Genomic DNA, 26,024 nt, shown 5'->3' on the forward strand with positions numbered 1-26,024 from the left:
CTGATACCATGTAAAATCCATTTCTGAGATGGCCCATTCTCGCTATGTAGGTATGACTAACTCTTACTGTATTTGCTTTCTCTCAATGTTGTAGACTACTTTGCTTTGTTGGATCCCTGGACCCCGAGAAGGTGAAAGGGAAGATAGTATACTGTCTGGTTGGCCTCAATGCAATTGTTTAGAAGAGCTGGGTAGTTGCTCAGGCAGGTGGCATCAGGATGATTATTGCTCATCGTCTGTCCACCGGTGCAATTATTCATCGGGCTCACTTTGTTCCTACATCACATGTCTCTGCAACTGAAGTGGGTACAGTAGTGGCACCAATCATGGCCTCTACTTCGGCTCAGGGCCCTAATCCAATCGCTCCCGAAATCCTCAAGGTGGATTACAAATTATAGTCGAAATTAAATGAACCAATTGTGCGGTAGGAATCATATAAATTGTTAGACCATTCTCTTAATTTTCTTGGCATTAATGTTAAGACCCAACACTATTGATGTCCATCTACAGCCTGACATCACTGCACCCGGAGTGAACATTTTAGCTGCTTACACAGAAGCAAAGGGGCCTACAGATCTCCAATCAGATGATCGCCGCCTTCCCTTCCACATCGTATCTGGTACTTCGATGTCATGCCCACATGTTTCTGGAATTGTAGGCCTTCTCAAAAAGATTCACCCTGATTGGAGTCCATCAACGATAAGATCAACAATTATGACCACCGGTCAGTACCATATGTTAAATTTTCATCAGAGCTGGATTCAGTCATATATTGTGCAGTTGTGCTGCTTCAAGATTATTATTAGTATGAACAACTGTTGCTTAATGCTGACTACCATATGGGTCCCAGCCAGAACCTGAAGTAACGTGAGACAACCTTTGGCGAATGAGACACTTGCAGAGGCAAACCCCTTCAACTATGGCGCAGGGCATCTGTGGCCTAACCGTGCAATGGACCCTGGCTTGGTCTATGACTTAACCACCACTGACAACTTGAATTTTCTGTGCTCTATTGGCTATAATGCAACCCAACCGTTAAAATTTGTGGACAAGCCATACGAATGCCCACCAAAGCCCCTAAGCTCTTGAGATTTATGTTGGTATAAGATTAAATACTTATACAGAATATATATTTTTGGGCTGCTGGAACTTTTTTTATTGATTGAAGAATGCTGAATTTATACATGAACTTGTAACTTAAATGACATTAGAATAGCAGAAAATCAAGCTACTAGATGATGAACAACTACTTCCTATAAAATAGAAACCAAATCTTGACCAAATAAACATAAGAAAATATCTAGATGTTGCAGATTTTGTGCAAGACTCCAGCTGCAATATTCAAAATTCAAATTCCAGCAAATACTAAGTCAAAATTCAACACTCCTCCTTGACTTCGTAGATGCAAACTCCAAGTCTTGCACGTAGACACTCAAACCAAACTTCGAAAGGGGTCTGCTTCTTTAACACTTTTGTTGGCAATATGTTCAGAAAATATACTGCTCTACTTGCAGTTTTAGCCCAAAATTGTTTGCATTCCATTTCAAGGATGACATTTTTTGAGATCCACCAAACATTGTTTGCATTCCATTTCAAGGATGGCATTTTTTGAGATCCACCAACATTAGTATGCACCAGTTGCAGTTTTTGGGTTGCTCTCCAGGATATTTTCTTTGGAAAGGGAAGTTTAGTTTGCTTCCCATATTGACAAGTAGCACATATAGGAAGATCTTTTTCTAAGTCAGGAAGTCCTTCAACTATTTGATTTTTCTTCATGTAGAGCACATCATCATGATGAAAGTGCTCGACCCTTCTGTCCCAAAACATTGTTGTGCTATCTTGTTGTAAAATAGCAGTATGATCATCTTCCAGTAAATTCAAGGCAAAACTTTTGCCCTTCATTTTTATGTTGAACACCTCTTTGCCTTCAGCATCCTTGATAATGCAATTCCTATCTTCAAAATAAACTTTAAATTCTTTCTCAACGAGCTGTCCAACACTGAGTAAGTTTTGGTCAATGTCAAGCACAAACAAAACATCATAAATGAGTTTCAAACCTGTTTGGCTTTCGATAGCAACCGTTCCCTTGCCCTTCACTGGAATATACTCACCATTTCCAATTCTGACTTTGGAAATAGTTGTTCTATCAAGTTCTCTAAAGAGATCTTGATTATTTGTCATGTGGTTTGTACAACCACTATCCACAAGCCAGCTTTTAGAAGTGCTTTTATTAGCAAAACACGTTGCTGCAAACAATTGCTCCTCCTGACAATAGTCAACTATTGCATTAGTTTCTTCCTGCTGTTGATTTTTGCAAATCCTCTCCACATGTCCTTGTTTACCACACTTGTTGCATTTCACATCTGGTCTCCACCAACATTTTTGTGGAGAATGATTTGTCTTCTTGCAATGAGGACAAGGTGGAAAAACTCCATTTTTCTGGTTGTTGCTGCATGGCTTGTTGTTGTTCATCTTTCCATTTTTATGGCCTGCATTTTTCTGCATTCTTGCTTGAAATGCTCCTTCTGTAGTATCTCCTTGTCTCATGAGTCTTCTTTGTTCCACAGCCTCCAAGGAATGTAATAATTTTGTCAAGCTAATAGTTGACAGATCTTTTGAATTCTCCAAAGAGGAAATTGTAGCTTCATATTTCTCAGGAAGTGTAACCAATATCTTTTGAACAATCTTCTCATTGGAAAATTCTTTTCCAAGCAGCCTAACTTTGTCTGCTATTGAAAGAAGTTGTGCAGCATAGTCTTTAACAGCATCAGACTCCCTCATTTTCTTCATTTCAAATTCTCGAATCAAGTTCATCACCTGCATGTTCTTGATTCTTTCATCTCCTTTGTATTCCTCCTTGAGATACTCCCAAATTTCTACAGCTGAATCAATTTTCATGATTTTGATGAAAATTGATGGTGAAACTGCAGCAAACAAGCAAGCTTTCGCTTTAGCCTTTCTTGTCCTTCTTTCTTTATGCAACTTCATTTGAGCCACAGTTGGATTGGCTCCCAGGGGAGGAACTTCATAATTTTCTTCCACTGCTTCCCAAACATCAAGTGCTTGTAGATGAACTGTCATTCTAACAGCCCAAGTTTCATAATTGTCTCCATCAAGAATTGATGGTGCAACTGTGAGACTTGACTCTTCCATTGCTATATGATTTTAGAAGGTATTTGGGTTCTCACCTCACTGGCCCCTCAAGATAACTATGGCTCTGATACCACTTTGTTGGTATAAGATTAAATACTTATACAGAATATATATTTTTGGGCTGCTGGAACTTTTTTTATTGATTGAAGAATGCTGAATTTATACATGAACTTGTAACTTAAATGACATTAGAATAGCAGAAAATCAAGCTACTAGATGATGAACAACTACTTCCTATAAAATAGAAACCAAATCTTGACCAAATAAACATAAGAAAATATCTAGATGTTGCAGATTTTGTGCAAGACTCCAGCTGCAATATTCAAAATTCAAATTCCAGCAAATACTAAGTCAAAATTCAACAATTTAAACTACCCCTCAATTACTGTCCCCAGTCTCTCAGGCAAGGTAACAAATGTTGGAAGTCCAGCTACATACACAGTTCGAACTGAGGTGCCTAGTGGAATATCGGTGAAGGTGGAACCAAATAGACTGAAATTTGAAAAGATAAATGAAGAGAAAACATTCAAGGTGACATTGGAGGCAAAGAGAGATGATGAGGATGGTGGGTATGTTTTTGGAAGGCTCATATGGACAGATGGAGAACACTACGTGAGAAGCCCTATAGTGGTTAATGCAACCACTCTTCAGATGTAACCATGTTTGATTGAACTTAATGGAATACCATGCATAATTACCTTTCAGAATAATCGGAAAGATTTCATAAATAAAGCTTCAAAAAGTTGCAGATTCAACATTTAATTTGAAGCCCAATTGGAGTCCAAATCAAATTTAGATCAAATGTGTTGAGGTGTCTTAAATTTCATTTTGAGCACACTTTTAATTGTTTGATATTTACTATTTTGATAATATTTTTTAAGGAGTATTATATTATGAGATTTTTTTTATATAAAAATGGGTTATGTTGTGTATAATATCTCCATATGCTCACAGGAAGGAATTTTAACAGAAAGAAATAGTTATTTTGAGTGTAATTGAAACTCTTGTATTTGAAAGTTTTATGATGACAACGGCTCCTTTGAATATAATGAGTTAGATTTTTTTAATGGATATAATCAAATGATTGAACCAGAAATATAGTGAGTTGATCTCCTTTATTTTATGGATATAATCATATTAAAAAATGTTTTTTTTAATAATTTCTTATTTTCTTTTTTATTAGTTACTTGATTCTATATAACAATTTCGTCACATAAAAAAATCAAATTGTAAAATATTTAGGCCAAATACAAAATAATAAGATTTTTCAGAATGGTTTCCGGTACAAATCATAAATATAGATCATACTTTCATTGTAACTCGACTCTACAATTCTCACCTTGACATAGATATTGGTTGAATTAGTTCACACCCCCTCAAACCTTTGACCTACATTTAGATTGAATTAGTTACCATTGGCATTAATTAAATCAAATTAAATGTCCTAAAAAGAATTTTTAGATAATGTACACCAACATCAATTTTCATGTTTTGTTACAGATTTTTAATATCTAAAAAACATTGTATGGTTTGATTTTTCCAATTTTGAAATTTCTGATGTTTGGTTAATGTCATTGAGATGGAATTTAGAAAAGAAAGTGTATAAATGAAACATTTTTAGCACATCTTATATTTAATACCCTCCAATATCTCATTAATCCATTTTAGGAATGCTTTTTCATTCTTTCAATCCAATATTTGTCTATATAACAAAAGAAAAAATGCAAGATATGTGATAAAGAGGTAGCAAATTGTGTGTGAAATATTGTTACTTTTAATGGGATTAATTAATTATTTATTAATTTTACATGTATTTAATAATTTGGCTTGCTACTTGGACACTATATGAGAAGCCTTTAGTGGTTAATGCAACCACTCTTCAAATGTAAACATGTTTGATTGAATTTTATGCAATGTCATTACCCTAAATTATAGTATGTGGAATCACCATTAATGAAAAAAGACAAGACCTTAACTTCATTTTGATTTAAGATTTTTCATTTTTTTTAAAATAGCAAAAATATATATATATATATATATATATATATCCTCATTAGAAAATTTTTAATGATTAAATTTTATAGAAGAAATTAATTTTTTTTAACAATTCCACAATTTCCCTAATAAATTTTAACATTTTTTAAATAATTAATATAAATTAGTTGAGAGTGATGAAGCATTTTATTTCAAAATTATATATAATATAAGAAGTGTTATTGAAAATTTACAATTATTCAATAAAATATAAAAAATAAAAAGTTTTAGAAGTTTCAAAATGGAGAGAACTGATTATTAAAATTTAAGAAAATAATTTTTTTTTTTTTTTGAATCCTAATGTATTTTATATAACTTTGGATTATTAAAAACCAATTAAATGAGAGTTAGTCTATTGAAAAATAAATAAATTTACAAGAGAAGGTTTTTTTTTCTCACTTGATATAAGCACACATAATTTTTTTTTTTTTAAATTACAAAGATTATTAAAACTTATATTCATAAATTATAATTTTTCTTATCAAATTAATTGTCTTATAAAATTAATTTTTCATAAAATTTAAGAACTTGCTTTCCACACAATATAATTTAAATTTTTTGCTATTTTTAACTAATAGGTATTTATTTTAAAAAAATTATCGTTTATTGTTCATTTTTTATTTTTTTTTAAATTTAAAAGTATATATTGTTTATATTTTTTTTTTTTAAAAAAAAAAAACCACCTTATTATGTTCAAGTACTTGCCTCAATCAAACTCCCTTCCCCATACTCCAAATAGACCATCATCTAAATAATTATTTATTTTGTAATATAATATTTTTATTTTTATTTTTTATATTATTTTTCTTAATAATACCATATATAAATAAATAAATAAATATATATATATATATATATATATATATATATATATATATATATATATATATATATATTTCCTCTAATTTTCCAAATATTATAAATTTTCTCTTAATCCTTATTTCTAAATTTCTACCACATTGGCTAATAAAGACCATTTTTAAAACTTTTACAAAGAACTAAAATATAATCGTCACATTTTCAATATATTTGAGGAGATAAATATGAAATAAATTAAGTCATCTAGATTTATACCCGTGGGAGTTTTGAAGCAAAGCATGGTCGGTTCATCTCCCAATATCTTTTTATTTGAATTTTATAACCTACCGAATTGGATAACGAAGACCACCTTCAAAACTTTTACACTCAACTATATAATATAATATAATATAAAGTTCTTGAGAAGAGAAATATGTGATAAATTAATCCATCTAGACTAATACATGCGGGAATTGGTAAGCAAAGCATGGTTGGCTCAAATCCCAATTCCATTTTCATTTCAATTTTATTAGAGACTGATATTTTCATGATATTGCTTTTTCTCATGATATTTTCATGTTTTTCAACTTGTTGAATTTTTGTATAATTGCTTAGTATATAATTTCGGAAGGATAATATTATTGTATTTTTTTTAATAAAAATGAATAAATAATTAAGATATATACATATATTAAACTTCTAAAAAAAGCCTTCTCATGTTAGGGTTATTTCTTTTATAAATAAAGGAAAAAAAATTCTTTTTAAATTTAACTATGGATAAATAACAAGGAAGAAAATGTCGTGTATCGATCGACACGATATTTCATGGAGATCGCGGGTCAACGAAAGTCAACGCGCTACTGTGTCCTCCCATTTGCTGTTGAGGGGATTTGAACCCCAACACTTACCATCTGGGCTAACTAGTCCTTTAATATATAATGTGCAAAAAATGTATATATACTTAAACTCATTATATAAAGAAAATATTAAAAGAATATTTTAAAAAGCAAATTAATTATAATTATTTTATAATTAAATACAAAATCTTTTAATTAATTACCAAAAATATAAAAATTATATAATTTTCTTCATAATGTTTTTAATATCATTAATAATTAATTAAATATTAAAAAATTATATATATATCATAATTTATTTTATATTGTTTAATACAATTGAATTAAATGGATCATATTTAAATATTAATATATATTTTAAAATTAGACGTATTATAATCAAATATCATAATATTAGGTGTAATTTAATAATAAATGTACACTTATAAAATTCATATTTTTGTCGATGCATACGATATTATTATCAAATATGATAAATCATGTTATACATATATCAAAATTGTCAATAAAATAACTTTGAAATGTCTATTATACTTCTAATTATATTATTATAAGGTTTTTTTTACATTTTCATGAGTTTTTAACAATTTTAAGCTTACCGATATTTTTTTCCAAAATATCTACCGATATATCCGTAAAATCGAACTACCGATATATCCGTGATTACCGATATTTTCATTATTGCTTATAATACTAGGTTCTTTCTCTTATAAATAAAGGAAACCTTTTATAAAAAAAAATGTAAAGTTGAAAATTGTTGTCCATGTTTGAAAGAAAGCTTTTGTAATATAGAGTGCACTTGAAGTGTAGGTGCGATGTTTTTGCTTATTGATGAAGAATTCATAAATAAATATTTATGGGTATCCTTGAATAATGACAATATTCAGGATGGTATTATCAAATATCTAAATATTTATGACTACAAGCCTCGACAACTCCAAAGTATGGAAATATTATTTTTTTCTTTTTTTCGAAGTTATTAATTAATTTATTTTAGGGTTTTAGCTATGGAAATTCTTTTTCAAAGTTGTTAACATGTATCTTTTATGATTTGATTGATGAAAATTGTTTTACAAAAAAAAAATTGATATGATTTTTTAAAATAGCTTTTATCACGAATTTAGGTGTTTTCTAAACTCACATGCATACTTAAACAATTCATGTGTATATGTTGCATGTGAGTTTAGGAAATACACAAGTCTCATTCAAAAAGTGTTACCCTTGAAAAACACTTAAGTTTGTGATATCATGCTAAATATTCTTTATATGATTTTTTAAAATATGTTAAAATTATTTATGTTAAATATTTTTCAAAAGATTTTTTTATGATGGCTCTTCAAAAGAAATAGTTTTATATTATATTAATAACATTAGTACACTAAATATTTTTATTAATTTACAAAAATTGTTATTATAACTATATTTTTCTTTACAAAAATTGTAGGCGTGGCTTTTAACCATAAACTGGATTTCTTTACGTAAGAAGCATTTTAGAATAAATGGACTTACTAAACAGGACTCTTGGAGGGCTTCTCAAAGTTCCACTCCATGTTAGATAAGGATGGAAACAAAAAAATTGGTACTAAGAGGCACCTTCTTTACCATATGAATGATGGTAAAAAAAAATGGTTTTAAAATTGAATGGGTCATGAATGAATAAATATTAATCAACCAATTATACAATTTAGTACTCGACTATTACGGTGGTAGCACATATGGTACCGCAAACCCCCTATCTAAGAAGTTGAGGCTAATTATTGACCAATAATTCTTGTAACCCTAATCATGATAATCATACTTATATGGTGGAATATTTGTTTGATATAAATTTTTTGAATATTTTCAATAACCCCCAACTCAATTTGAAATCAAATATTATGGATGTGAAGATGTATCTATTAAGAATAAGATATTGAGTAAATCATTTACTTAAAATGGAATACAAGAAAGAAATTAATACCTTTATCAACCTCTTATATTTAATATCCTCCAATATCTTATTAATCTATTTTAGAAATATTTTTTCATTATTTTCACAAATACTTATCTATATAAAACTATGATTCTGATGAAAGTGATAAGATATATAATAAAGATAAAAATGTAAGATATGTGATGAAGAGCTAGCAAATTGTGTGTGGGAATATTACGGTTTGTCATGAATTATTTATTTATTAATTTTGCATGTCTTTAAATTTTATAATAGGTTGCAGAATACAACTTGCTTGCTACTTAAGACTTTTTTGATTCAGTATGATTGAACTCATTGAAATGAAGGATAAGGCAGGGAATGAATACCAAACCATAACCAATTTTCAAAATGTGCTTAAAAAAGGATAAACATTCAATCAAAATATAGTCATATATACAAATAGAATTTTATTTTTTTTTCTTTTACTTTCTTCTCTTTTGCCATGGGATATTCTCTTTTATTATTCAATTAATTTATTAAAAAAATAAATTAACTCACAAAATACCTATTAAAAAAATAAAAAAAAAGGATGAAATTAATATTCAATTTTTTTAAAAAAAATCTTTTGTTGTCCATGTCTATCCTTTTTTATTTAATAGGTTTTGGCACTTTATCCATTACAAGGAGTAGTGAACAAGATTGATTATTATTAGATATGACTATTAGAAGGAGAAGCATAGCATTCATGATTTTTAGGGTTACAATTGATCTAGAGGAATTTGAGAATGGTAGGTTTCTAGTGTTTTTATATATATGCTTTTTTTAAAGTTATTTTTTATTTATTAAATATATTTTAGGTATTATGAGGTGGTTTAATAAGTCAAATACTCTCTATATCAATTATATACCAATTTTTATGTCTTGTGTTTAATTATACATTATTTTCAAAAGAATTGGAACTGAAACTAGGCACTTAGGGTTTGTTAAAACAAGCAACTGTTTTAAAAAAATAATTTTTGAGAATGATTTTTGAAAATTGTTCTCTGAATTTTGTAAAACCAATAATAGTCTAATTGGAAATCTAAAATATTTTTAACTTGTTTTAAATATTTTTAAATATATTTTAAAAATAATTTTCATATCCAATGTTTTATTTTTAATCATTCTACATGTTTGTATAATTATTTTTTAAATTAGCCATCAGAAATAAACAATTCCCAAACGGACCCTAAGGTTTCTTTTCACTCCATTTTGAAATCTTTATAAAACTAAAGAAATACGTTGAACTGCATGAAAGTTGATTCAAAGTTTAGAGTAATTGAAATGGAGGAAAAACACCCTAAAAGTTAAAGTTCGTTTAACAGTGATTTTAAGAAGAGTTGTTAGTATAAAAAATGTTTTTGAAAGAAATAAGATGTTTGACAAAATACTTTCAAAATTTTGAAAAATTACATATAGTTTTAAGAAATCACTTGTAATATTTTCTAGAAAAAACATTTTATAGACGATTTTCTTAAAAACAATTTCAAATATAAAAGTAGTGTCAAACTCACTCGAAGGTTTACATGCAATGAGCCCAAGGGTAAGGAATGAGTTGAATCTATATTACTTAAAAAAGTATAAGTTGTTTTTCACTTTTTTATTTCCTGAAATACTCTTATCAATACTAATAATCTTTTCAAAATAATTTAATATTTTCATTTTATTACAATTTTAATTATTTGACTTTAACGCAAACCATTCTTAAAATTACCATTGCAAACCTAAAAGGTAATTCAAAATTTAAAATTTTTCATACTCATAATCAACTTAAATGAAAATTTAATCTTTTCATTTTCTTAGGGTTAGCAAAAGTCATTCCTAAACTTGACATCACAAACCTAAAAAGCTAATGGAAAATTTAATATTTTCATTTGCCTCCAATTTCTATTTCATCAATTGTTATAATGGAGATTTAATTTAAGGTTTTAATTACTTGACACAACCGAAATATGTATGTTCATAATTTCATCTTGATTTTATATTTAAATTCAATACTTTATTTTAATTTTATATTCAAATTCAATCCTGAAAACTGCTCTCAGGAAATTATAAAAGAAAATTTTAATATTTGTGGGAAACCTCTCAAACTAGGCATCAATATAATATTTATTAGTTTCAACCATTGATTCTGGTTTATTTATAATATGTATGTAGAGAAGTCAGGTTATGGTAGAAGATCATCACAAAGTGTTTTTCCATTTTGGATTTAGAATTGAGATGAAAAACAGTTAAGTTTTGTTTAAAACTCTCCCATAAATCATGATTTTTTTTCTTAATAACAAATTTGAAGTATTTTAAATCATATTTAAGTGTGTTTTGGGAAAATAAATAAAGTGTATTTAATACTTATATTTATTATTAATTTTTTCTTCTTATCCTAACTTATATTTCATTTCTTCAACGAAATAAATTAATATTTTTTTAAAAAAAATTACATAAAACTTTTTACTTTTTATAACCGTAATAATAATGATTTCCATTTATTTTGAGATATTTAAATCTTTTAAACTTTTATTTTTAATTAAATAATAGTGAATTAATAATAACACTTATTATATTATAAATAATTATTGAATAAAAAGTTTAATCACTCATTTACATTATTTATTTAAACAAATTTAAATTAATTAAGAAAATTACTACATTGTTTTAAAAATATTAAGATTTTGATATAAAATTTACCAAAATGATGAAAAATTTTCTATTGAGATTTTAATTCTTGTTATTTAAAAAAAAAAATATTTTTAGAACAAAATGTATTTTTATTTTATATATTTTTTGTTTGATTGAATAATTTGATATATTATATATTTTTCTTTGATATAAAATTATTTAATTTAATTTAAAATTTATTTTATAATATAAAACTATTTAATTTAATCTAATTCTATTTTTTTATCTTTACAAACAAAAAATAATAATAATTTTTACAAAATATATACTGGTTTTTAAAAACAAATTAAAAATATATTTTTTAACAATGTAATATAAATCAATGATTTTTTTATAAGAGTTTTTAAATTTAATATAAATTTTTTATTTTATTTCTTTAAAAGAAAGTGTATAGAAAATCATTAATTTTTTAATTTACTTTTCACTTTTTTCATTCAAAAAATATCTTAAAGTTATAAATTTCATTCTCTTTAAAACCACATTATTAATATAATCAATGTTATAAAAATTACATATAGTTTTAAAAAATCATGTATACTATTTTTTAGAAAAACATTTTATCCTTTTTTTAAAAATAATTTCAAATTTAAAAGTATTGTCAAACTTACATGAAGGTTTATTATATTCCCTTTATTATATGTAATGACCCGAAGGGTAAGGAATGAGTTGAAGAGTAATTTTATTTCGAAAAAAGAATATTTTTTAGTTTAGACGAAGTAGGAGATTAGATTTGTGATTTCTAAGGTTATTTTATCCATTTTAATAAAATAACACTAATTGTCCCAAATGTTAACAGCATGAAAGAAGATAGGACTAACTCATGAAGCAATCAACCCAAAAAATCTCATGTTTGTTGTGTGCACTACCCTTTTCTCTCCTACTGATGCCTGATTTTTAGAGTGAAGTTATAACTGATATCATACCCAGAAAATGTGATTTTTAAATTTAAACAACCAACAACTTTTCTAGTTTACTAAGTCACTCTATTTTCTAGACTACTTGTGATAACAAATTAAAAGTGCGTTTGGTAGTGATTAGTGGTTTAATAGTGATTGAAGTGTTTCTAACGTCTATAACACTTGAAAATTTTCATTTTTAAGTATTAAAAATGTTAGAAATATTTTGTATAATCACTGTCAAACGTACTCTAAGAATCATAACGGGTCTTTAAATAGGACTCTTGGGGTTTTTTTTCCAGCAAATTACCATATCTTAATTACATTGTTTTCAAACCAGAGACTACCACTGTCCAAAGCAAGATGTGGTTGCCAAGGCATTTAGTTTTCCTTGTTCTGTTCCTTCTTTTCTCTGTGTTACAAACACCCACTTCTGCCATAAGCAAGGTAAAGTTTAGCTTTCTTTTTTGCTTGTCACTGTGTTTTTGAACTAATTATTTTCACTGGCGTTGGTACTGCTATGGCATAGTCTTATGTAGTCTACTTGGGGTCCCATTCACATGGCCTTCAAGTTTCTGAGGCTGATTTCGACCGGGTGGCTGACTGTCATCACCAGTTTCTTGCATCATTCTTGGGAAGGTATGTGATTTTCTGTATTACATTTTCACAGTTCTCTTTCCTTGGGCAAAATCAATGTTTGTTGGAATTGTTTTTTGGCAGCCATGAGAAGGCCAGAGATGCCATCTTTTACTCGTACCGAAGGCACATCAATGGTTTTGCTGCCATCCTTGAAGAGGAACATGCTGCTGAAATTGCAAGTATGACATGTTGGTTTCACCTCTAGTCCTCTTTCTGATCGGTTTTAATGAAACTCTCATCATATTTTCATTTCAGGGGATCCCAGTGTGGTCTCAGTTTTCTTAAACCGAGAGAGAAAATTACACACAACCCACTCGTGGGATTTTATGCTTATGGAGCACAATGGTGTACCCAGACCCTGGTCGCTCTGGAGAAGGGCCAGATTTGGCATGGATACAATCATAGCAAATCTTGACACTGGTAATGCTTAATTTTATCTTTTTTTTACAATTTTACCCGTTTTCATGAAGATCCTGCATGGGTTCATACAGATGTTTGAGTGGGCTCTTATATATTGGGTGCTGTCAATTCTTTGCTGGCTCATTGCCAAAGCATCCAGTGATCCTTACCACTTCTACCATTTTTATTAAAATGTGGTAATGGTGTTGTAGGTGTTTGGCCTGAATCAAAGAGCTTCAGTGATCGATGGTATGGACCGGTTCCGGCAAGGTGGAAAGGAATCTGTGAGAATGACACCAGAGAAGGAGTCCCCTGCAACAGGTCAGTCTATTCTATCATTCAGCAGATTTGCTCCACCAAAAAGAAAGCAGGAGTCTGCTAAACCTTATTTGGTTTTTCTGATAATTATATGCAGGAAGCTCATAGGAGCAAGGTACTTCAATAAAGGCTATTCTGCCAATGTAGAGCCTCTCAACTCCTCCATGAACTCTGCGCGTGACTATGATGGCCATGGAACCCACACACTGTCTACAGCGGCTGGGAACTTTGTTCCTGGGGCTAGTGTTTATGGTGTGGGCAAAGGAACTGCCAAAGGTGGTTCACCTCATGCCCGGGTGGCCGCTTACAAGGTATGCTGGCCATCCTGCTACGATTCTGACATCATGGCAGCCTTTGATATGGCCATACATGATGGTGTTGATGTGGTTTCGATGTCGCTTGGTGGGGATCCTAGTGACTACTTCGATGATGGCATTGCAATCGGAGCATTCCATGCAGTAAAGAACAACATTCTTGTAGTATCTTCAGCGGGTAATTCCGGGCCGAGTGAGGGAAGTGTTTCAAATACTGCACCCTGGATGTTTACTGTTGGAGCAAGCACCATGGATAGAGAGTTTCAAGCAAATGTTCAGCTCAAGAATGGGACCTTTTTTGAGGTTCAGTTTTTTGTCTAGTTCTTCTTCCTCTTCTCCCTCAGCTTTCTTCCTATTTGTTTTTTTGAATTGGTTGAGATCTTATACATCTCTTTTTAATACCAGGGAATGAGTTTGTCTCAACCACTACCAAAAAATAAATTCTATTCACTAATTAGTGGAGCAGAGGCTACAGCTGCAAATGCTACTTCTGCTGATTCGTAAGAACGAACTGCTGCAAAAGCTCTCTCGTACTTACACATAACCAAGGGTGTCTTTGTTGTAATCTGCCTCTTTTATGCAGTGTCCTCTGTTTGGAAGGAACACTGGATCCTGAGAAGGTGAAAGGTAAGATCTTGGTCTGTCTTAGAGGAGTAACTGATAGAGTTGAAAAGGGCCTGCAAGCAGCTCGAGTTGGCGCAGTTGGGATGATTCTTTGCAATGATGAGTACGATGGTAATTCTCTTGTTGCTGATCCTCACTTCCTTCCAGCAACACATATCAATTATACAGATGGTCTTGCAGTCTTGGCCTACATCAATTCTACCAAGTATATCTCTCTGGACACTGCCTATACCTCACCAGTGCCTCTACTTTTTATTAGTTTTCTTATCAGTTGCATTTTTTAACAGGAATCCACAGGGTCTTATCACACCCCCTAAGGGAAAAATCCACACAAAACCTGCTCCAGTCATGGCTGCTTTCTCCTCCAGGGGACCCAACACTGTCACTCCAGAGATCCTCAAGGTTTGAAATGAATTATTGATTTGTGTTAAATGAACAAATGATATAAACTAGTACCAGAGAATCCATATATTGGTCGACAAGACTCATTACTTCTTCCTTTGATGTTCAGCCTGATATTACAGCACCAGGAGTGGATATCATAGCTGCCTTCACAGAAGCACAAAGTCCTACAGAACAGGACTTTGACGAGCGCAGACTTCCCTTTTACTCATTATCTGGTACATCTATGTCTTGCCCACATGTCGCTGGAGTTGCTGGTCTTCTCAAGACAATCCACCCCCATTGGAGTCCATCTGCTATTAAATCTGCAATCATGACAACAGGTTACAACCTCAGTCTGATAGTGTGGGGATGCAGGCTATATTTAGTCTGAAAATTTGATGAATTGGTCTGAACATTTTCTCTAATTTTTGTGCTAAATCTTTTGTTTCTAATCATTCCTCTTTCTTCATCTACAGCTAGCACAAGCGATAACACTAAGAGTCCAATGAAGGATTCCTCCTCTGATAAGGCCACACCTTTCGCTTATGGTGCAGGACATATGCAACCAAACCAAGCAGCAGATCCTGGCTTGGTCTATGACTTAACTGTCAACGATTACCTGGACTTCCTCTGTGCCCTTGGCTATAACCAAACCATGCTTAAAGCCTTCTCTGACAATCCTTACAAATGTCCTGCTTCAGTCAGTATCCTGGATTTCAACTATCCTTCAATAACAGTTCCCAACCTCTCAGGTTCAGTCACTCTGACTCGAAGGGTGAAGAATGTTGGTTTTCCAGGCATATATGCAGCTCACATCAGTCAACCAACCGGAGTTTCAGTGACTGTTGAGCCCAGTATATTGAAATTTTCAAGAATTGGTGAAGAGAAGAAATTTAAGGTGACTCTGAAAGCCAACACAAATGCTGAAGCTAAAGACTATGTATTTGGACAACTCATCTGGACAGATGACAAACATCATGTGAGGAGCCCAATTGTTGTTGCAGCTGCTGCCTAATAGAGAGACCTTTTTTCTCAACGGTTTTTAACAATTGGATAATGCAAGTTTAGGGCAGGCTGATTAGATTAGAAAGAAAGGAATGTCTTCATTACATTTGTTAATAACATTACTATTTTTATCTCCAAAACAATTGTTAATAAAGTGATATGCAAGGAACCATCAAACACTGGAAATGCTAGAAACTCCTTTAAATTAAGAAGTAAATTAAAAGAAGGTTTGCTATCTTCTGTTTGATGTCAGAGTAATGCTGAATGGTAGGTTGTATATAGATAGATGGTGCAAATGCTTTGTACTTATGTAGAAATTTACATTATGATACCATTGCCGCTATCGGAGAGCAAAGGAAAGCCTTGTTTCTGGTTGCGGTGGCAGAGTGGTCCAAGCAGCAAAAAAACAAGACTAGGATGATGACAGAAGTAAAAAATGTGGCCAATAATGATGATAATTCCCATCCTCACAGCCAAGTCAGTCCTCTTCTATCAACTGGGAATCAACTAAGTTCACAAAAGTCCTTGTGAGGCCTCCCCTTCGAATTTGAACCTTAAAACCAATAGACACACACACCCCTGACTTTACCATCACCATGGCGCTGATCCCCCCATCGCTCGGGTCTCTGCAACTTAATGCCCCTTTTTCTTCATTTCTATCTCCAAAGCACACTATCTTTACATCTCCACATGGGCATGGCTTTGGCTGCGTGTGTCTCCATAAGACTTGGAGGAGACCACCCTCCATGTTTCTTACCAACAAACCTGTTATTAAAGATGGGGTTCTGAGTATCAACGGCAAGGATACTCTCACTGGCGTGCCGGACAACGTGGTCGTCACCCCATTGTCGAATTCGTCTGCTTTTGTGGGAGCCACTTCCACTCTTCCCGATTCTCGACATGTGTTTAGGCTTGGACTTATTCAGTATGCATTTCCGTCTTCTGTCTCCAATTTTCTTACTTCTTTTGGTGTTTCTTCCTCTGGATTAAGGAACCTCATGTGTCTTTTTCTCCTGTCCAATCATATTAAATGGAAATCCATCTACAGTAACGGAAGCAATGTCCATGTTTGTGCTTGTTGCAGGGATATCAGATTGCTATGTCTGTTCAGATTTAAGCTTTGGTGGATGATACCTCGGATGGGAAATTCTGGACAGGACATTCCCATTGAAACTCAGATGCTACTTCTGGAAGCAAAGGAAGAACCTGATGGACCTGCCTCTTATATCCTTTTCTTGCCGGTGTTAGATGGTGAATTTAGAAGCAGCCTGCAGGGGAACCAATCAAATGAACTCGAATTGTGCGTTGAAAGTGGTAAGATTTCATTAGATTCAGCTTCAAATGTTTCACATCTTTTCGGTTATTTTATTGATTCTGATGAATACCCTGCAATCTGGTATGGACTATAGTCCTAGCCCCTGCATATCCAGTCTCTGGTTAAAATTCTGAGATGAAACATCAAAGCCATTGAGGGGTGATATTCTATCACCTCAATAAACTAGAAAGGAATAAGCCGTTACCCATGAAATCTGGCTTCACTTCAGAATTATTGGAATGGAACCCTAATTAGCAGCTCTGTTTTCTCACCCATTTTTCTTTTGTTGTTTAAAGCTAATCTTCAGCTTAGTTAATTCATGTGGCCTTTCTCATGTTATTATGATAGGTGACCCAGCTATAGTCACGTCACGGTCTCTAAAAGCAGTTTTTGTGAATTGTGGGGACAATCCATTTGATCTGATGAACCAATCTATGAAGTAGGTCTGAGCAAAGTTTTGAGTTTCATCCAGTTTTGGTAACTTTAGAAAATTGTTCAAGGGGCATGAATTGCATTGCTGTTCCAGTATCGCATTGTACTGTGGGGTCTCTTGCAGCAGGCTTGGATTTCAGTTGCATATGCTGTCATGATTCCCAAGCCTGCTGCATGGGTTCCCAATCTACAGTTTATTTAACCACCTATGGACTTCTGCCCCTATGCAGGACACTAGAGAAGCATCTTGGAACCTTTTCACATCGAGAGACCAAACAGGTCAGCTAGCCATTTTAACTTAGAGAGCCATTTTATTTGGCTGCAGATTTAATACCATGCTCTCATGCAGATGCCTGGAATGTTAGATTGGTTTGGTTGGTGCACATGGGATGCTTTCTACCATGGGGTTAATCCTCAAGGAATTAGAGATGGCCTGAAAAGGTAAATGTAGTCTCTTTTATCTTTTGAAAGTCTTTCTCAACACAGTTTCTAATAGCTCTCCCTCTATCTCACACACAGCCTATCTGAGGGTGGGACTCCAGCAAAGTTCTTGATAATAGATGATGGATGGCAAGATACTACTAATGAGTTTCAGAAAGAAGGAGAGCCATTTATTGAAGGGTCACAGTAGGTTTTGTCCATTCATTTTCTTGTTTGTTCAGAAAGCACATCTGTCTCTTCTGATTTCTCCTGATTACAGGTTTGGAGCCAGATTAGTCAGCATCAAAGAAAATAATAAGTTTCGGGAAACTGCGAATGAAGATCTAAATGAGGCACCTAGTGGTCTTAAAGACTTTGTTTCAGATATTAAGAGCACTTTTGGCCTTAAGTATGATCTATGATCCCCTGTTGCATTTTTTTCCATTTGACATGAGATAAGGAAATGCTGAATAATTCTTCCATAACTCTCCTACATATTTACCATGTATACAATCACCGGCATCATATTCATCTTCGATGCCAAATTTAGGAGGTTTCATCTTCCTTTTCTTCCTTCAAATTCTCAGGTATGTTTACGTATGGCATGCGCTGTTGGGGTACTGGGGAGGATTTCATCCAGATGCTCCAGAGGGTAGAAAGTATAATCCAAAATTAAAATTCCCAATACAGTCACCAGGGAATCTGGCAAATATGAGGGACATATCAATGGATTGCATGGAGAAGTATGGTATTGGAGCAATTGATCCAGCTAAAGCATCTGAATTCTATGATGATCTACACAGTTACCTTGTGTCACAGGATGTGGATGGGGTTAAGGTTGATGTTCAGAACATACTGGAAACTTTGGCAACAGGTTTAGGAGGCAGAGTCTCACTTACCAGAAAATTCCAACAAGCTCTTGAGAAGTCAATTGCCGCCAACTTCCAAGACAATAGCATAATCTGCTGCATGGGTCTTAGCACAGATACCCTTTACAAGTAAGGAACTTTTCACCCCCACTCCTTGCCAATTCTTCTTTCAAAATCAGATGTCCTTGGGCATGAAACACCTTAATTTTCAGGCATCTTCCAGTAGGATCAAATGAACTATACAGTTATCTTAGCAAGCTACTCTTTAGGGATCAGCTCACTTAACATGTCATGCCTTCTAGTTGAAAAGATTACTGTATTCCTCCAATGTTTCTCCGGCCAAACCATAACTCTGCTTTACATTATATTATAGTGCAAGAAGAAGTGCAATTACGCGGGCATCTGATGATTACTATCCGAAAATCCCAACTACTCAGTCACTGCACATAGCTGCTGTGGCTTTTAACAGCATATTTCTCGGAGAAGTTGTAGTCCCAGACTGGGACATGTTCTATGTATGAAATGACCTTCTCGAGTATTATTTCCTGCTTCATGTTTCTAGTCTAGGCATTTTGTATTAACCTTTTTGAATGCCTTTCAGAGCCTTCACAGTGCAGCTGAATTTCATGCAGTTGCTCGAGCTGTTGGGGGTTGTGGGGTCTATGTTAGGTAAGTTAGTTTTATCCATAGAAGCAAAAAAGCTTCTGCTTTCTGTCTCACCTCATAATACTGTCTTTATAATATGCAATGGTTGATCACAGTGACAAACCGGGGCAGCATGACTTCGAGATACTTAGGAGACTTGTACTCCCTGATGGATCAGTGCTGAGAGCCAAATACCCTGGAAGACCATCACGAGATTGTTTATTCAATGACCCAGTAATGGATGGAGAGAGGTATTTCCCCCACTCTTTTATCTGTATATGGTTTGATTTTCCCGTTTTTGTTTCTTTCTTTTCCTTTGCTCATCACCTTTCTGTGTTTCCTTTTAACTGCAGTCTTCTGAAGATTTGGAACTTGAACAAAGTCACAGGAGTTATAGGAGTCTTCAATTGCCAAGGAGCAGGAAGCTGGCCTTGTCTGGACAATCCTGTTCAGAAAGATGTCAGTCCCAAGCTCTCTGGGCAGGTCTCTCCTGCAGATATTGAATACTTCGAAGAAGTTGCTCCAACCCCATGGACAGGAGATTGTGCAGTTTTTTCCTTTAAAGCAGGTAAAATTCATCTCCTTCACCATATCACTGAATACAGTTATATTGTAGACGCTTTTTATTGTGAGCCTCACCCAAAGCAACAATATCTATACAATTAGAAACAAATCATTACAAATTTTATCAGAGTCGATCTTGAACTTGTAAGAGTTTATTTGACCACATAATCTCATTAGATACAATAACGACGTTGTGTCAGCATGAGGTGATTTTGATATCCCACTTGAATAGGGAAAGGAGTTCCTAGACCTATATATACATATATGTTTGAGCTCCCCGTAATCTCATAAATTGTGAGAACCCTTTAGCTCAAAGCAAATCAAAACAGATATATCTACACTGTTGGGAGTGTATGGTTATAATATTAGTCCTGAACGTCATTTTTGTACAATTTCAGGGTCTTTGTCCCGATTGCCAAAGAGAGGATCATTTGATGTCAAACTGAAGATCTTGGAGTGTGATGTGTTCACTGTATCTCCCATTAAGGTTGGTGGTCAATCCTTCAGCTTTGTTACCTCCAGGAGATGATCTAAACCCCCTTTTTTTTTGTTATTATTTCTGCAGGTTTACCATGGAAAGGTCCATTTTGCAGCAATTGGGTTAATAGATATGTACAATTCAGGTGGAGCAGTTGAGACAGTTGAAGCTTTGGATGCTTCTAATAATGGTGGAATAAGTATCAAGGGAAGAGGGACAGGTCGGTTTGGGGCATACTCCAATGAAAAGCCAAAGCTTTGCTCTGTGAACTCAAAGGAAGAGGCGTTCACATTTAGGGATGAAGATAATCTTTTGACCATAACAATCCCAAGTGGCACCAATTTTTGGGAAATTGTTGTTTCCTATTAAGGCCATATGACTAGAGAAAAAGCCTACCCTCTCATATCTAGCCAAGTATGGTATGATTTTTGTAAATAGTCATTTATATAGTTATTAATCATATATGTAACAACCCACCTATTTTGGAGGAGAGAAGGAGATGGGTATTGAATATTGATGCAAGTGCAAGTGTTGTATGTTTATGATTGAAAAATGACTATACTCCCCCTCTTGCAATTTTGCTTAGGTTTTAAATTCACATATTTTAGTGATTTTTTTTTTTTAGTTTAATAAGATTTTTTATATTTACAAATTTGATGTAAGTTTTTAATTCTAGGAAAAAGTGTGTTTTATACTCACTTGAAAATAAAGTAAAAAAGGTGAATTTTTAAAATTAAATTTATTTTTATAAATTTAAAAATATTTAGAATTTCATCTACTCTTGCATGATTTTTTTACTTCATAAAATACTATTATTAAGTTGATGAGATCATTTTTAGAATGGAGGTGTTTGAAAAAAAAAATTATACAAATATTTTTATTTTTTAAAATAAAAATATTAAAATACATTTTAATAATTAATATTTTTAAAAAATAATGAAAAAGCTCTTATTTTACATCTTTTCTCTCTTTCATTTTTCACTTGACTCTTCTTTAGTTATATTTCTCTAATTTTAAAAAAGATAAAAAGTTTTTTTTTTCATTTTCTTATTTTATATTTATAATCTAGGTTTATATTTTATATTTTCTTCTATGCATTAATCGTTTCTTATTAAGAAATTTTTTTAGTGTATAAAAAACAAGGAAAAAAAAATATCAAGTTAAAATAAAAAGAGAATAATTTTCATAACATATTGATTAAATTAAAAAATTAAAAAATAATATAGTAAAAATTAAGCGATTTTGACTTAAAAGATTAAGATTTGACAATTTTATAAACATATATTATAAACAATATCAATAATTTAATTAATTATTAATAATTTATATACTTATAACCATTAAAAATAAAAAAAAAATAAAAATATCCCACTAATTTAAAACATATTAAATTTAAAGATAAAGACTCTATCAATAAAGAGTTGAGTGAATTATAATTGTGAAAAGTTTTAAAGATCTAGCCAAAGAAGGTGATAGTAGTCTTAATAGATTCATTTCATGGTTTGAATTTTGGTATCAGCATAGCATGTTCGAATTTTGATAATTAGTTAAAAGAAATAAAAATAATAATTGTTGACATAAATATCCTTAATTATTTCAAATATTTATATATAGTTTTAAAAGAAATAATTATTTTATTAGAAAAGAATAATGATATTTTTGTAAAAAGACAGTTAAAAAAATGATAAAGGGTAGATTTATAAAATTGAGTTTTTAACAATCTTTTTAATTAAATAACCCATTTTAAAATAAAAATCTTCTATATTTATTTAATTTTGAAATTTTATTTCCAATTATATTCAGAGTTAAATTCAGTTACATGTAATTTACATTTGCATTTTATCCTGATCGTGAGGACGAGGATGGTAAAAAGATAAAACAACAAGAACAAAACGGGGCGAGCGGCCAACAAAACCGAAGCAGCCTCCCTTCTTCTCAGTTATCTCAGACTCACGCTCGCCATTTTTCCTTTGGTTTTCTTCTCCAAACCAACGATTCTTTCTTCTTCTTCTTCTTCTTCTTCTTCTTCTTCTTCTTCTTCTTCTTCTTCCTTCTTATTCAGGTTTGAGGATGTCATACGCTTATCTCTTCAAGTACATCATAATCGGCGATACCGGTAGGTGTTCATATTCATTTTTTTTTCTTTTTAATTATCATTCCACTTGCCCCTACTGATTTCCTTTTGTATTTTTCTCAATTTCTGTAACCCTATCTCAAACCCCTTTTCCCGTTTTTTGATTCATGTTTTCTTTTTTCTAATTTTGGTTTGTCCAACTTGAATATCTATTTTGATCCGTTGTTATGCAGGGGTTGGGAAATCGTGTCTTCTTCTTCAGTTCACTGACAAGCGGTTCCAGCCAGTCCACGACTTAACCATTGGGGTTGAATTTGGGGCCAGGATCATCACTATTGACAGCAAACCCATCAAGCTCCAAATTTGGGATACTGTTTGTTTCTTCTTCTCTCTTTTTTTCTGCCTTTCTTCTTGATATTAAATTCTAGCCTAATTTCTTTGATCTTTGTTGTTTTACTGCTTTCAAGTTTCAAACTGTTAGTAACTGTGGATTTAGTTCCTGGGTTGATTCTTTTTTTCCCCATGGAAGCATGTAGATCTCTGCCTTTTATGTGATTCCAATAATGACTGACTGCAGACTATTACATCAGAAATTGGAAAAAAAAAAAAATAGTATAAATTTCTTGACTATGAAATATCACTTTATGATGAAAAACTAAATGGATAACTATTTCAACAATTTGTACACTGTTGCAACAGTCATTTCTGCCATGCTAAACCTTGGGCTATGATTCATACTCACACTGGTAATGATAATTTATAGTGGCGAAATTTGTCCTCCCGTAATTGCATGAGTGTCTGATAACATAGGAAAAATCTATTTTTTAGCGGCTCTGCTAGAAGTTTAGATGTTAAATTTTCCATGAAATGTATCAGGCGGGTCAAGAATCATTCAGATCAATTACAAGGTCCTACTACAGAGGGGCTGCCGGTGCATTGCTAGTCTATGATATCACCAGGTATCATTTCTATTTGAATTTATCTCATGCTATGCAGGTGTTTCAACCTATGCTTTGAAAAGATGTTTAATTTATGTTTGTACAAGAATACAGTTCCTATTAGTGCTGGAAAATGGATGCATGAAGATATTGTGCATATTGGCTTTTTTAATAATATTTGAAAAAATTGAAGATATATCCTTGTGGACTTCTTGATCCTATGGACAATTTTATTATGCTTAATTGGGAATGCACTTGAGGATCTTAAACAAACACTTTTTTTAATTCCTATTTGCAAAAGGGAAAAAAAAAAGGAATAAGAAAAAAGAATGACTCTTTCCAGTTGACCAGAAATGTTTTTAATGTGGGAATCTTTGAATTGGCTGCTGAGGAGTCTCCTTATTTGTATTTAATCTTAGTACCTATCAAAAAGAATTCTTGGTCTTAGTGAAATTAGTATAGTCAATGGAATTTTGACCACAGATGAGGTACAACACCCTGTAACTCTTCAATTTAGTGGGAAAGGCATCAAAAGGCACTTACCAATAATGCTACAAACTGCAAGTCCTGCTTGACTTGGGCTATGAGTTAATTTCATACTTTGTTTAATTTAATATCTCACATCAGTTAGGAGAAGAAATTTTGAACACAATATATGTATTGGACTTTTTTTAGTTATATAGACACATTTTCAAGTCATAAGAGGTTCAAAACGAACAATATTTACATAGGAGTAAGTAGGTGGTTACAAATTGTATTAGAACTAAATCTTTGATTCCAGTGCGAGATTCTATCTGGTCCTACAAGGGATCTCTATCTGCCTGGTCATGCAAATACCATGGGACACAAAAAAGGTGTTGTACCTAAAGTTGATTGTGATATCCCGTATTGGCTAGGCGAAGACGTTCTTAGTATTATATATATAGTACACTCCTATTAACAGTGTACCAGCTAGGGGGCAAGTCGTTACATTTAAATAGAAGACATGAATTTCTTATGCGTTGACATTATCTGACTGGTTACTTATGGCAGTGTCATCTTTGCACCATTTAGTGACGTAATGTATCAGGAACAATGATTTTTTATTATTTTACTCTTCAGGAGAGAAACTTTCAATCATTTGGCTAGCTGGCTGGAAGATGCAAGACAGCATGCAAATGCAAACATGTCGATTATGCTCATTGGTAATAAGTGTGATCTTGCTCACAGAAGGGCTGTGAGCACAGAGGAAGGTGAGCAGTTCGCAAAGGAGAACGGGTTGATCTTCATGGAGGCCTCTGCAAAAACTGCTCAGAATGTTGAGGAGGTGATGAAAATAGTTCTTATCCAAAAATATTCTGTAACAAAAAATGATCATCAATAATTATTCTTGAAAATTGAGGTTGGTTTCTCCTCCCTTTCTTGGTGTCAATCTTTTAATATCAAGAAGTTTTCTGCAGGCATTCGTGAAAACGGCTGCAACAATATATAAGAAGATTCAGGATGGAGTTTTTGACGTGTCAAATGAGGTTAGCTTTCTTTTTGTGTGTTTGCCAACTCACAAAATTTCTCATTACTATTCTTTCCAGAGTTTAGGGTTGGAAAAAGCAGGGTTCCCACATGAGTTTTTTGTGTGTTTGCCAACTCTTTCCTTATCAGGACAAATTTGTGTTCTTTCATTCCTCTCCCACTCTTAAGACATGCTTACAAAATTTATCGTCCTCTTGCTTGGTGCACCTTCATGAAGCATGGTAGAAAAAACTGACACGGATTTGATGCTTTCATCTGAGCTTATATGAATTGTTAATAAATAATTCTTATTATATTTTCCAATCTGCAAACTTTTGGATAGATCTATTGAAATTTAATTTGACTTTACAATAAAGTAACTCATATTTCATGGAAATATGTTTATTTGTTTAATTGCAGATGTGAGATGTTGCTGATGTTGTACTTTTGGTCTTTTTTGCAGTCTCAAGGGATAAAGGTTGGATATGGTGGAATCCCAGGGCCATCAGGAGGCAGAGATGGCTCTTCTTCTCAAGCTGGAGGCTGTTGCAATTGAAATTTGAGACTCCACTTGCTAAATGCATTCTCTTTACTTGCTCATGTCTTTTTTAGTTCTGTCCCCTGTTATTCTGTTGTCTGCATATTAACTTGTTTTGCAGATATGAATGTCTTGTGCATATGACAATATATTTGTATAATCCTTGCTGATATCTGAATTCGTATATATAGAAGGCTTGCCTGTTCTTCTTCTCA

The 26,024-nt window shown here is 32.4% G+C and overlaps 3 protein-coding genes across 3 annotated transcripts; all 3 read left to right on the plus strand.

Annotated features, from left to right (window-relative positions):
• The first annotated feature begins 12,565 nt into the window (after positions 1–12,565).
• On the plus strand, positions 12,566–16,226 carry LOC100853051 (subtilisin-like protease SBT5.4). Its single transcript, XM_059740387.1, has 11 exons — positions 12,566–12,812; positions 12,895–13,004; positions 13,086–13,183; positions 13,260–13,424; positions 13,616–13,724; positions 13,819–14,338; positions 14,441–14,535; positions 14,619–14,864; positions 14,947–15,061; positions 15,171–15,384; positions 15,520–16,226. Exons 1-11 carry the CDS (start codon positions 12,729–12,731, stop codon positions 16,056–16,058), a joined length of 2,295 nt encoding a protein of 764 aa, XP_059596370.1. The 5' UTR covers positions 12,566–12,728; the 3' UTR covers positions 16,059–16,226.
• Positions 16,227–16,565: 339 nt separating this feature from the next.
• Positions 16,566–21,350, plus strand: LOC100251454 (probable galactinol--sucrose galactosyltransferase 2). The gene is made up of 14 exons (XM_002269455.5): positions 16,566–16,973; positions 17,133–17,362; positions 17,712–17,802; positions 18,026–18,074; positions 18,145–18,236; positions 18,315–18,422; positions 18,496–18,624; positions 18,803–19,213; positions 19,458–19,599; positions 19,686–19,753; positions 19,846–19,980; positions 20,083–20,297; positions 20,692–20,780; positions 20,859–21,350. The coding sequence occupies exons 1-14, from the start codon at positions 16,645–16,647 to the stop codon at positions 21,138–21,140; spliced, it is 2,370 nt and encodes a 789-aa protein (XP_002269491.3). The 5' UTR covers positions 16,566–16,644; the 3' UTR covers positions 21,141–21,350.
• A 1,262-nt stretch (positions 21,351–22,612) lies between these two features.
• Positions 22,613–26,024, plus strand: LOC100243270 (ras-related protein RABB1c). Its single transcript, XM_059740295.1, has 6 exons — positions 22,613–22,887; positions 23,079–23,218; positions 23,722–23,804; positions 24,885–25,089; positions 25,223–25,291; positions 25,735–26,024. The coding sequence occupies exons 1-6, from the start codon at positions 22,842–22,844 to the stop codon at positions 25,825–25,827; spliced, it is 636 nt and encodes a 211-aa protein (XP_059596278.1). The 5' UTR covers positions 22,613–22,841; the 3' UTR covers positions 25,828–26,024.

Source organism: Vitis vinifera, chromosome 10, assembly GCF_030704535.1.
Source record: "Vitis vinifera cultivar Pinot Noir 40024 chromosome 10, ASM3070453v1".
Lineage (NCBI taxonomy): Eukaryota > Viridiplantae > Streptophyta > Magnoliopsida > Vitales > Vitaceae > Vitis > Vitis vinifera.